The sequence below is a fragment of the Lutzomyia longipalpis genome, chromosome 3 (genome assembly GCF_024334085.1).
Source record: "Lutzomyia longipalpis isolate SR_M1_2022 chromosome 3, ASM2433408v1".
NCBI lineage: Eukaryota > Metazoa > Arthropoda > Insecta > Diptera > Psychodidae > Lutzomyia > Lutzomyia longipalpis.
Window position 1 is genome coordinate 24,939,033 of NC_074709.1, and position 12,675 is coordinate 24,951,707.

At 48.1% G+C, this 12,675-nt stretch overlaps 2 protein-coding genes across 2 annotated transcripts in view; one reads left to right on the top strand and one right to left on the bottom strand.

The window, feature by feature from the left end:
* Positions 1–12,675, bottom strand: part of LOC129792945 (beta-1,3-galactosyltransferase 5) — a 1,144,668-nt gene that overhangs the window by 592,602 nt on the left and 539,391 nt on the right. The window lies entirely within an intron of this gene.
* Positions 2,038–7,560, top strand: LOC129792329 (uncharacterized). The gene has a single exon (XM_055831241.1). The coding sequence runs from the start codon at positions 2,038–2,040 to the stop codon at positions 7,558–7,560; it is 5,523 nt and encodes a 1,840-aa protein (XP_055687216.1).

A 12,675-nucleotide genomic window follows, 5' to 3' on the forward strand; every position in this document is an offset into this window, starting at 1 on the left:
TACACATCAATATTGAGCTATATATGTATATGTGATGAAAATCGTCATAAATGGGATATTTTGTAAAGCTCAACTACTAAATACACACACATCAAGTCGAACTAACATTAATCCGATTGTGGATTTAGTGTAGTATTTGTTGACGCATTGGCGCGTCAACGCGACCAACGATGCAACGCCCCCTGACAAAAAGTGAAAGAAGTTTTTTTTGGGTTGTTGACGTCTCTCAACGTCAGCACGACTTCCGCTTAATGATTAGCAAAAAACGCCACGCGATATTTTTTCCATGCGCAAAAATTGAAGGATTTTATTAAAAATTAAAGTGATTTGTGGAAGAATAATTGTGTTTCTTTTTCCTTGCACCGTGTGCCTTCGTCAGCGAAATATTCTTGCATTTTCTGGCGTTGTGTGTGCATTTTTTCCGTGGCGAAAATTTTTTTGATCCATTCGACCCGGATCCTGGTGGGAAGTATTGCTATAATTTTCCTTTTATATTGAACCTGCAACTACAGGTACCCATCATCTGCCGTGAGTGCCTCTGCCACCTTACCTGACGCCCTGTGTCATCTACAGGTACCCATCATCTGCCGTGAGTGCCTCTGCCACCTTACCTGACGCCCTGTGTCATCTACAGGTACCCATCATCTGCCGTGAGTGCCTCTGCCACCTTACCTGACGCCCTGTGTCATCTACAGGTACCCATCATCTGCCGTGAGTGCCTCTGCCACCTTACCTGACGCCCTGTGTCATCTACAGGTACCCATCATCTGCCGTGAGTGCCTCTGCCACCTTACCTGACGCCCTGTGTCATCTACAGGTACCCATCATCTGCCGTGAGTGCCTCTGCCACCTTACCTGACGCCCTGTGTCATCTACAGGTACCCATCATCTGCCGTGAGTGCCTCTGCCACCTTACCTGACGCCCTGTGTCATCTACAGGTACCCATCATCTGCCGTGAGTGCCTGTGCCACCTTACCTGACGCCCTGTGTCATCTACAGGTACCCATCATCTGCCGTGAGTGCCTCTGCCACCTTACCTGACGCCCTGTGTCATCTACAGGTACCCATCATCTGCCGTGAGTGCCTCTGCCACCTTACCTGACGCCCTGTGTCATCTACAGGTACCCATCATCTGCCGTGAGTGCCTCTGCCACCTTACCTGACGCCCTGTGTCATCTACAGGTACGTTTTGCGCTTACATCTTTTTTTGATCCATTCGACCCGGATCCTGGTGGGAAGTATTGCTATAATTTTCCTTTTATATTGAACCTGCAACTACAGGTACCCATCATCTGCCGTGAGTGCCTCTGCCACCTTACCTGACGCCCTGTGTCATCTACAGGTACCCATCATCTGCCGTGAGTGCCTCTGCCACCTTACCTGACGCCCTGTGTCATCTACAGGTACCCATCATCTGCCGTGAGTGCCTCTGCCACCTTACCTGACGCCCTGTGTCATCTACAGGTACCCATCATCTGCCGTGAGTGCCTCTGCCACCTTACCTGACGCCCTGTGTCATCTACAGGTACCCATCATCTGCCGTGAGTGCCTCTGCCACCTTACCTGACGCCCTGTGTCATCTACAGGTACCCATCATCTGCCGTGAGTGCCTCTGCCACCTTACCTGACGCCCTGTGTCATCTACAGGTACCCATCATCTGCCGTGAGTGCCTCTGCCACCTTACCTGACGCCCTGTGTCATCTACAGGTACCCATCATCTGCCGTGAGTGCCTGTGCCACCTTACCTGACGCCCTGTGTCATCTACAGGTACCCATCATCTGCCGTGAGTGCCTCTGCCACCTTACCTGACGCCCTGTGTCATCTACAGGTACCCATCATCTGCCGTGAGTGCCTCTGCCACCTTACCTGACGCCCTGTGTCATCTACAGGTACCCATCATCTGCCGTGAGTGCCTCTGCCACCTTACCTGACGCCCTGTGTCATCTACAGGTACGTTTTGCGCTTACATCTTTTTTGGCCCTCCGATCCTTGGACAACAGGATTGTCCTTTGCCAGCGATAACCTATGCCAGCCATGGAACGCAGAGTCACCCTGAAAGGCCATGTGTCTCGCAAGGAGGCACGTACGGCGGAAATTGTCAAGGACTTGGAATGTGGGAATGCTTCGGAGGTCAGCACGATGATCACCCAGCTTCAGACTTACGAACCACAGCTGATTGAGATCCACCATACTATCCTCAAGGAGTATGGGGATTCAGAGGCTGAAACGAAGGAACATGAGGATTTGATGGCTCGCATACACCGACTTGAGAGGGACCTTAGAGTTGTCTTGCGAGAGTATCAAAAGGAGGTTCCCCAAGCCGCTTCAGGTCGAGAGCCGTCTCCATTGCCGATTATATCCGATGCTCCTACAGAAGGACGTCCGCTCCACACCGGAGCCATTCCCAAAATCCTCCAGCCATCTCTGCTGGATCATCTGGATAGTGAGCCCCCCAATCTCCATCCAGGCATTGATGTAGGATTACCCCCTACGCCAGGAAAAACCACGCTTGAATCCGCCCTAGCTTATCTCATGGAGCACCAGGCGAAGGCGGAAGAGCGTACCCAAAGAATGTTCGAGCATTTCCGGGAGTCTTTGGGAAGTCCGCGCAGTGGAAGCTTCAGCCCCCATGCGGCTGGTGAGTCCTTCCACTGCAAGTTGCCAACGCTGACGATCCCTGAATTCAATGGAGACCATACAGCATGGTACAATTTTAAGGACATGTTTGTCAGCATCGTCCACCAGAATCCTCGGCTTTCCAACATCCAACGCTTGCAGTACCTCATGACTGCAGTCACCGGAACTGCCAAGAGACTTGTGGCAAACATTTCCCTCACCGACCGCAACTACATCATTGCATGGGATGCGCTCTGTGCTCACTATGATGATCAGCATGCCATCGTACATCATCATGTCGAGAAGTTGAACAAAATGGCAGCTGTGTCTACCCCCACGGTATCAAATTTTACTGACTTGTACACCACTACTAGTTCAGTATTGAATTCGTTGGATGCACTTGACCAAACCAACCGGGATCCGTGGATAATTTACTTGCTGCTGTCCAAGCTAGACCATGAGAGCAAAGTGTTGTGGTCTCGAGAGGTAGGCAGCCGCCAGCCTACCCTCTCCCGATTCATGTTGTTCATGAAGGATAGACTCCGTTCCCTTGAAGTATGCCAAGCGACCCCTGGACCGAAGCCCGCCGATCATGGAAGCAAGGGAAACACAGGGAAGCCTCCCCAGAAGTCAGGGAAGTCCAATGTACTGGCCACCACGGCCGAATCCGCGTGCCCCGCATGCAAAGCCACTGATCACCGGGTATTCAAGTGCCCGAAGTTCTTACGGATGTCACCAGCGGACCGTCTGGCTCTCATCCGTGAAAAGGGGTTGTGTCGTAAATGCCTGGTCAGCACCCATATGACGAAAGACTGCTCATTTGGGACGTGTACGACCTGTGCTGGACACCACAACAAGCTGTTGCATGAGGCCTTCAGACCAAATGCCCCACAGCCGGCCACAGGTGCGAAGGCACAAGAGAAGACGCAGCCTGCGATCCCACCGAGTGTCTCCACTCCGCCTCAGACCAACGACAAAAAAGAAGAAGCAGCTGTGTGCTCATCGCTGACTGAACCATCAGCACCAAGGAAGATTTTCTTAGAGACAGCGGTGGTGCACATTCTGGATAGACATGGCGTTCCTACCCAATGTCGCGCCTTGTTGGATTCCGGAGCTCAAGCCAATTTGCTGTCGCAGTCCCTATTCCAAAAACTCAAGCTCCCAAAGTGCATCTCCACTTTATTCATTGGGGGGGTTGTAGATGGGGGGACTAAGGCAAAATACCAAACCGAGTGTACTGTCCGATCACTCCATAACTCGAAGTACTTCTCCATGACTTGTCAGGTCGTTCCTTCCATCCTCCAGCAGGATATCCCAAATTGGTGTGTCAGTCCAGCATCAGTTCCCATCCCAGGCTATATGGAACTGGCTGACCCAACCTGGCACGTTTCTCAGCCAATTGATCTGCTCATTGGCAACGAGTTCTACAATGATGTGGTTTCCGGGAAGGTGCTCAGACTCGGGGCTCAATTACCTGTGCTGAAAGAGTCCGTGTTTGGGTGGATCATCTCGGGACCGTGCACAGTCCCGCCGGCAGAACCTGCTGCCCCTCAAGTTGTGGCAGCTACCACGCTGTCATCCATAGATACCTCAATTAGGAAGCTCTGGGTCACAGAGCAAGTGGAGGCCCCACGCAGTACCTGCCCAGACCATATTGCAGCAGAAAAGATTTATAAGGAAACCACTACCCGGGATGATACTGGCAGGTATGTGGTCCACCTCCCTCTGAAACCCAATGTCGACAGGCTACACAACAACCTGTTCAATGCATCTCGTCAACTGCTTAGCCTTGAGAAACGGTTGGAGCAAAATTCAGAACTCAAAGCCCAATACCATGCAGCGATGCAGGAGAATCTGGATTTAGGATTCTTCGAAGAGGTTCCGCCAGACGAGATGCACCGCCCTTCCTATTATATGCCGCATCACTGTGTGGTGAAGATTTCGGGATCATCGATCAAAATCAGGATCGTGATGAACGCCAGTTCCAAATCTCTGACCGGGCTGAGCTTCAATGATGTCACCATGATCGGTCCCACGGTGCAGCCCGATATTGTGACCAACCTTTTGAGATTCCGGGAACACCAATTTGCCTTTTCATGCGACATTAAGAAGATGTATCCTCAAATCCTGATACATCCGCCCCACCGAGATTATCTCCGAATTCTTTGGAGGTTCGATACCAATGAACCAATCAAGCATTACCGTGCAAGAGGAGTGTGTTTTGGCGTAAGCTCTTCTCCCTTTCTTGCCACCCGGACGTTGATGGAGCTGGCAGAGATAGCATCAAAAACCCATCCACTCGCCAGTGAGCTTCTCCGGAAGCACTTCTACGTGGATGACTGCCTGGCATCTGTCCGGACACTGGAGGAGGCTCAGCGAGCTGTCCAGGAGCTCACAGAATTGTTAGCCACGGCAGGAATGTCCCTGTCAAAGTGGAATGCCAGCCACTCCTCCATCCTGCCACAGTCCTCTGCTGAGGAGGTCCTCGATGTCTTACCTGATGCGTCCGCTACTCTTGGCATGATCTGGCAAAAGACTCAGGACCGACTATCTTTCAAGTGGAAGCGTGAATCTCCATCCGTGCACACAAAACGGGTGGTCCTCTCAGTGCTGGCTTCTCTTTACGACCCGCTGGGTCTATTAGGACCAGTTGTAATCCTCGGAAAATTACTTATGCAAGCAATCTGGCAAATGAAGATCGGCTGGGATGAGCAAGTTCCAGAACCCATACTCGGCAAGTGGCTGAATCTCCTAGCATCCCTCCCCAGCGTTCAGGACATCTCAATTCCCCGCTGGATGTCGTTTTCAATACAGTCCACTATTCGGGAGGTTCATATATTTGCTGACAGCAGCAATGTTGCGTACGGAGCTGTCGCCTACTTGGTGACTGGGGACTCCCGGACGCAGCGGATTTCTCATCTCATGGTCGCCAAATCCCATGTGGCGCCGGCTGAACCAACCACAATTCCCAAATTGGAGCTATGCGCTGCATTGCTCGGTGCCAAGTTGCTCAGTAAAATCCGAAGTTCCATTGAAGTCACCGATTACCACATGTGGTCTGACTCCACAAGTGTGTTAGGACAAATACGCTCCAAGAAAATGAAGCTTGAACCATATTTCCTCAACCGTGTCACCCAGATTCTAGCACTGACGGACGCGGGAAAATGGCACTACGTTCCTACTGCTGTGAACCCGGCTGACATCATCTCCAGGGGGATGTACCCTCATGAATTAAAGGAATCCAATCTGTGGTGGCATGGCCCCGAATTTCTTACAATGGAGGTTGATGCATGGCCACGTGATCCATCCCGCAATGAACCTGAAACTGCTGAAGTTCTTGCGTTGCCCGCTGCACCCGCAGTAGAGGAGAAGCACCCTTTGGATTCCATTCTCTCCAGTTCGAATGACTACCGTCGTATCCTACGAGTTGTTGCATATGTCTTCCGATTTCTCTCTGCCATTCAATCCAAGCCACGGGAGAACGGACCCATCACAGCCAGTGAACTGGACCATGCAGAACAAACACTCGTGAAGTTCACTCAGGATGTGCATCTGAGTGAGTTGGGAAATGCACTTGCAGACGGTTCCCTGTACCGAACTGGGAAACTCAAGCCGCTCCAAGGGTTGAGTCCCTTTCTGGACCACCTCGGTATTATCCGGGTTGGTGGCCGCCTTGATGAAGGGGCGGAATCGTATGACTTCAAACACCCAGTGCTTGTGCCAAAATCACGTCTCGCCTATTTGATCGCTCTTCATGTACACCAAGACCAAATGCATCCAGGACCCCAATTGCTACTTGCCTTAGTATCACACAGGTTCTGGCTCCTCGGGGGTAGGAGACTCACTCGCTCAGTGTCTAGAAACTGCGTGGTGTGTTGGCGACAGCGACCCACAATGCTTGCTCAGCGGATGGGCAATCTCCCTACAGAAAGGATCAGCTACGAATCTGCATTTGCGGTATGCAATGTAGATTTCTGTGGGCCAGTGTTGACCAGACCAGCCTACAAGAGAGGGGGAGTATCCTACAAGACATACATTTGTGCCTTCGTATGTAGCGCCACAAAGGCGGTACACCTCGAGGTTCTGGGAGACATGACCACCAGCTCGTTCCTTGCGGCTCTCACCCGCTTCTGCAGCCGCCGTTCAGCCCCGCGGAAGATTTTCTGCGACAATGGAAAGAATCTAGTTGGAGCCGATGCAGCACTCAAGAAGCTATTCCACGATCTCCAATCCCAACCTCAGATGCAAAATGAATGCTCCAATAGAGGGATCACTTTCCAATTTATCCCTCCTAGATCTCCCCATCATGGCGGCCTCCATGAGGCCGCAATCAAGTCTCTCAAACATCATCTTCGTCGAGAGATTGGCACAACAATTCTGACATTCGAGGAGCTCTCTACCGTCATCTCCCAGATCGAGGCTATCCTCAACAGCCGGCCACTGACGCCCCTCCCAGCGGGCCCAGACGAACAACCAGCTCTTTGTCCAGGGCATTTCACCACACTGAAGCCACTGGTGATGATGCCGTCTCAAGACTTCACAAACATCAACCCAGGCCTACTCACCCGGTGGCAGTTGTGCCAGAAGCTCCTGCAGCAATTCGCAATTAGATGGAAGAAGGAGTATTTGCAAACTCTTCAGAGGCGCAACAAGTGGACAAAGGAAGAGGAGAACATTAAGCCCGGGGATGTTGTGCTTATCTCGGAAGACGACATGCCACCCTATGCCTGGCCACTGGCTGTTGTGGATCAGGTTCACCCTGGAAGAGACGGAAAGTGTCGCGTTGCAACAGTGCGCACTGCTAAGGGAGTCTACACCAGGGCAGTGCAGAAACTCTCCAAGTTGCCCATTGATGAGGGATTACCACCCTCAGGATCTCCCCCCCCGCAGCATGTTGACGCATTGGCGCGTCAACGCGACCAACGATGCAACGCCCCCTGACAAAAAGTGAAAGAAGTTTTTTTTGGGTTGTTGACGTCTCTCAACGTCAGCACGACTTCCGCTTAATGATTAGCAAAAAACGCCACGCGATATTTTTTCCATGCGCAAAAATTGAAGGATTTTATTAAAAATTAAAGTGATTTGTGGAAGAATAATTGTGTTTCTTTTTCCTTGCACCGTGTGCCTTCGTCAGCGAAATATTCTTGCATTTTCTGGCGTTGTGTGTGCATTTTTTCCGTGGCGAAAATTTTTTTGATCCATTCGACCCGGATCCTGGTGGGAAGTATTGCTATAATTTTCCTTTTATATTGAACCTGCAACTACAGGTACCCATCATCTGCCGTGAGTGCCTCTGCCACCTTACCTGACGCCCTGTGTCATCTACAGGTACCCATCATCTGCCGTGAGTGCCTCTGCCACCTTACCTGACGCCCTGTGTCATCTACAGGTACCCATCATCTGCCGTGAGTGCCTCTGCCACCTTACCTGACGCCCTGTGTCATCTACAGGTACCCATCATCTGCCGTGAGTGCCTCTGCCACCTTACCTGACGCCCTGTGTCATCTACAGGTACCCATCATCTGCCGTGAGTGCCTCTGCCACCTTACCTGACGCCCTGTGTCATCTACAGGTACCCATCATCTGCCGTGAGTGCCTCTGCCACCTTACCTGACGCCCTGTGTCATCTACAGGTACCCATCATCTGCCGTGAGTGCCTCTGCCACCTTACCTGACGCCCTGTGTCATCTACAGGTACCCATCATCTGCCGTGAGTGCCTGTGCCACCTTACCTGACGCCCTGTGTCATCTACAGGTACCCATCATCTGCCGTGAGTGCCTCTGCCACCTTACCTGACGCCCTGTGTCATCTACAGGTACCCATCATCTGCCGTGAGTGCCTCTGCCACCTTACCTGACGCCCTGTGTCATCTACAGGTACCCATCATCTGCCGTGAGTGCCTCTGCCACCTTACCTGACGCCCTGTGTCATCTACAGGTACCCATCATCTGCCGTGAGTGCCTCTGCCACCTTACCTGACGCCCTGTGTCATCTACAGGTACCCATCATCTGCCGTGAGTGCCTCTGCCACCTTACCTGACGCCCTGTGTCATCTACAGGTACCCATCATCTGCCGTGAGTGCCTCTGCCACCTTACCTGACGCCCTGTGTCATCTACAGGTACCCATCATCTGCCGTGAGTGCCTCTGCCACCTTACCTGACGCCCTGTGTCATCTACAGGTACCCATCATCTGCCGTGAGTGCCTCTGCCACCTTACCTGACGCCCTGTGTCATCTACAGGTACCCATCATCTGCCGTGAGTGCCTCTGCCACCTTACCTGACGCCCTGTGTCATCTACAGGTACCCATCATCTGCCGTGAGTGCCTCTGCCACCTTACCTGACGCCCTGTGTCATCTACAGGTACGTTTTGCGCTTACAGTATTTTCTAATGAAGAGCATCGAATTGACTCATTGATAATTCACATTCGGTACGGCACACGTGTATCGGGAAACATGTTTGTTGTCCATTGCCGGGGACATTCAATGTGATTGACAGCCTGGCATTTGGTGGACACATCCCCGTATAAATGGCAACCCGGGGATGGCAGTAATTGTGATACGGGGTTAAGTGCAGTGTTGGTGTTCTTGTGTATTCAGGGGTTCACAGAGGTTGGCCGAGGGCAAAATGTCAAGCGCTGGAAACTTTCACTATATATACACATGATGGGAATTTGTTCTATGAAATTGTGAAAAGGAGAAAAGTGGGTGGGTGGGTGGTTTTGTTATGTAACGTGGGGAAGGATATTTAAGAGGATTCATGAGAATTTCATCTTCCAAAGTAATACAAAAGTTAACTGGAGAGACGATTTTAGGGGGGTGAATGGGTGGATGGGAAATGATACAATATGGGATGAGCTTACTCCAAGGTTCTCCTTTTCCTCCTATACGGCAGAGGCTCAAAGTCTCATCATGTTGTATGCGTAGTTCAATTCCTCGGAGCGGCACAATCAAAAATCTGAGAGTGACATTAATGAATGATAAATTATCCCCTGTAATCTTGCCGTAATTATCCTCTCCTTTGAGCATCATTCTTGTCAGGATGCGAAGATCGAGTGCGTTGTCACGTTATACAATCGACAGTTTACTTGATACTCTCGCCAGCGAAAACATCCTTAAAGATCTGTTGTGATTCCCGTTTCAATTTCACGCTCTTGAGTTTCCGAATTTCCCCCCGAAAGACACCCCCACACCATCCACAAAATCCACCCCATCGTCTAAACGAGCCTCGGTTTGCCACCCCTCCCCATTGCTAAGATTATGCTCCTTCCTCCCTTCCTCCCCCTGTTCATGTTGACTTTCCAAGGGCAGCATAGTATGTGTGGTGTTGTAGACAATGTGTAGCTCACAGTTTTATTGAAGCTTTTGTGTCTTAAGTTGAAGAAACTAACACAAAACGATGGGGAAGAAAGTTGTTTTCGTGCAGGGGGTGGAAAAATAGACAAGCTGCTGATATAAAAGTCCTCGATGCAAATAATGAGAATATCCTGAAGACACTCGTCCAGATAACTCCCGAGATGCTCACACAATCCTTTTCTAATTAATTACACTTTAGTATCATTGTCTCATTCTTCAAACCACTCTCGAGTCCACCCTACCCCACCCATAGTTGCTTCAACCCCGTCAAAAGGCCACTTCTGCCCTTTTCCTCACTCCCCCTGAAAGCACATCCACATCGCCCTGGAATACTGAGAACGAAAGAGATTCTTTATAGATGAATGCGTAGAAAAATCCCCCATCAGCGAAAGCAAAAGAGCGGACAAAGTAATGAAAGAAAAGTTTCATTGAGAAATTTTCCTCTATTCACCCAGAATACCAAAAATATTCCCAACTATTGATGTGGAAATGACACAATTCAGTGGGGGCGATGAGAATGAGTGGTGGTGGTTCGAAGATAGAGAAATCAATCCCTTTCTTCTTTTTTGTGTGTGTGGTGCCTCCTTCCACGACCTCCATTTATTTGGTCCATTTGGATTTCTAAGCTCGCACTTGGAGGTTTTTGATTGAACGTGGCTCTCATTGAAATTTGCCAATCTATGAGTTTTCTCTGGGAAAAATTTCTATGAGGAAATGGAAAGAATGATTAGAAGGAGAAGAGTTAGAAATTTTTCTCGAATTGATAATTCAGATGAATTTAGATCTGAGACCGTAAGAAAATAAATAGCTCGAGCTCTCTTGACGGAAATGTTTGAGAAAGTTTTAAAGAATTTTCATCATAAGGCTCCCGGAAGGAACGAAAGTAGACTTCTATAAAGAACTGTAAGAAAATAAGAACTTATTTTTAATTAATTGCAGCAATTTACCAAAAAATTGTTTAAATACTGTATGAATATTAAATAGGTGTTGATACTAATTAAGAGTTATATGGGCATTATAAGGGAGAATGATAACTGCAATGTTACTGCAAGAAAACATCAAGAGAATTACATTGATTCTGCATGGCAGTACGTGAAATGTCTAAAGAAACTGCATTGAAACTGCACGAATTTATTTAACAAATATTGCAAAAAATACGGCACAAACACTGCACAAATACTGCACGAATACTGAATAAAAAAAAATTCATGAATTTCTTAGGAACATCGCATAAATACTGCACGAATGGGGCATAAATAAATCAATCAATTAATCGACAATGTTTGCGTTAAGCTTTTAATATTAATTTTCACAAAAATTTCTTATCCAAAGCGAGCACAATGCCAATGGAATTGCCTATTTTTGACGATCCTTCACCACATTGGTGTTGAGTATAATTTTTCATGGGGATTTTCGGGGGTTTTTCGATGATTGAGAGGCGGAAATAAAAGAATGTTGGGGCACTCAATGGTGGAAAGTCTCATGGTAAAGTACTCTCAAATGGGGGCAACCATTTCACTGCAGATGAATTTGACCATTCTGTTGGATTTTATTGAGGCAGGCAAATGATGTTCCTTTTATCTACTTGCGCACAAGGGTTTGAGAGAACATAATATGCGACTCAACTCTGAATGAATCATAAAAGGAAGAACGATTGAAATTCAAAATGGAAATCATACATGGGGATGCCAATTATCAATAGTCTCCCCTTTTATGGACTTTCCAGTCAACGATTTTCATTCATCCGTATGGAACAGTGATGATGGAATCCTTCCTCAATATTGGCTACATATCTCTTACGAAACCATCCCCTTTGAGCAATTTTCTAATCATCAATTTGTAAGACGATGTTTTACAGTGTGGGTGGAGCGATGATCTTAATTAAATTAACGATTGATTCACAGATAAAATAAATTTTCACCACTCGGTGTTGCTTCTTTTAATTTGCAATTAAAACGGGGAAAAAACGGAAGTGCACTGGAAAATTCTCTTCATTTTTTTTTCTCAATTATACCCTCATACAGGAAAGCTCTTTGACTTCATTTTTCATAGCAACCAAAAATCATTCCGTTTTTTTATAGAGACTGAATTCGGGATGTCAGGAAATGGTGCGCTGCAAAATAAATTTCTATTGCAAATTTCAAATTAATCCGGTCAGTGAAAAACTTTTCTTATGCTGCATGTGAAAATTGTCCAGTGCTTTTCCTATTCATTGGGTAGGATTACCATTTGAGGGGAATTTTCAATGCAAACTCTATGGCTTATGTTGCAATACAATTGTGCTTTAAGCTCAATATTTATTAGTGCTCTCGTGCGCTTTTGACCGCATTGAGCTTCATGAAAATCCAATTTCTTTCGCATCTCTTTCCAGGAGCTTTTTTTCCTTTTTCCTTTGAATTATCTCTGGAGGATTTTTTTAATGAAAGATAAATGTACAATTTTATTTATCATTGTGTTCAATATCTAAATGATTTAATTTCAGCACTAGATGGCGCTGCGGAAAATTAGTCCTCTAGTGGGGATTTTTTTATTACTTTCAGGGCGCTTTTAGCAAATAATTCGTGTATTTGTGAACGACAGGCAGCAAAAATTTTCTCCTTTTCTTGCTGTCGCAAAAATGTGTCGTGAGAGCAATTTTCTTCTTTCTACAGAAAACCAATAATTCCGAGATTGTTGCGTCAGGGGCGGCAGCATAAAA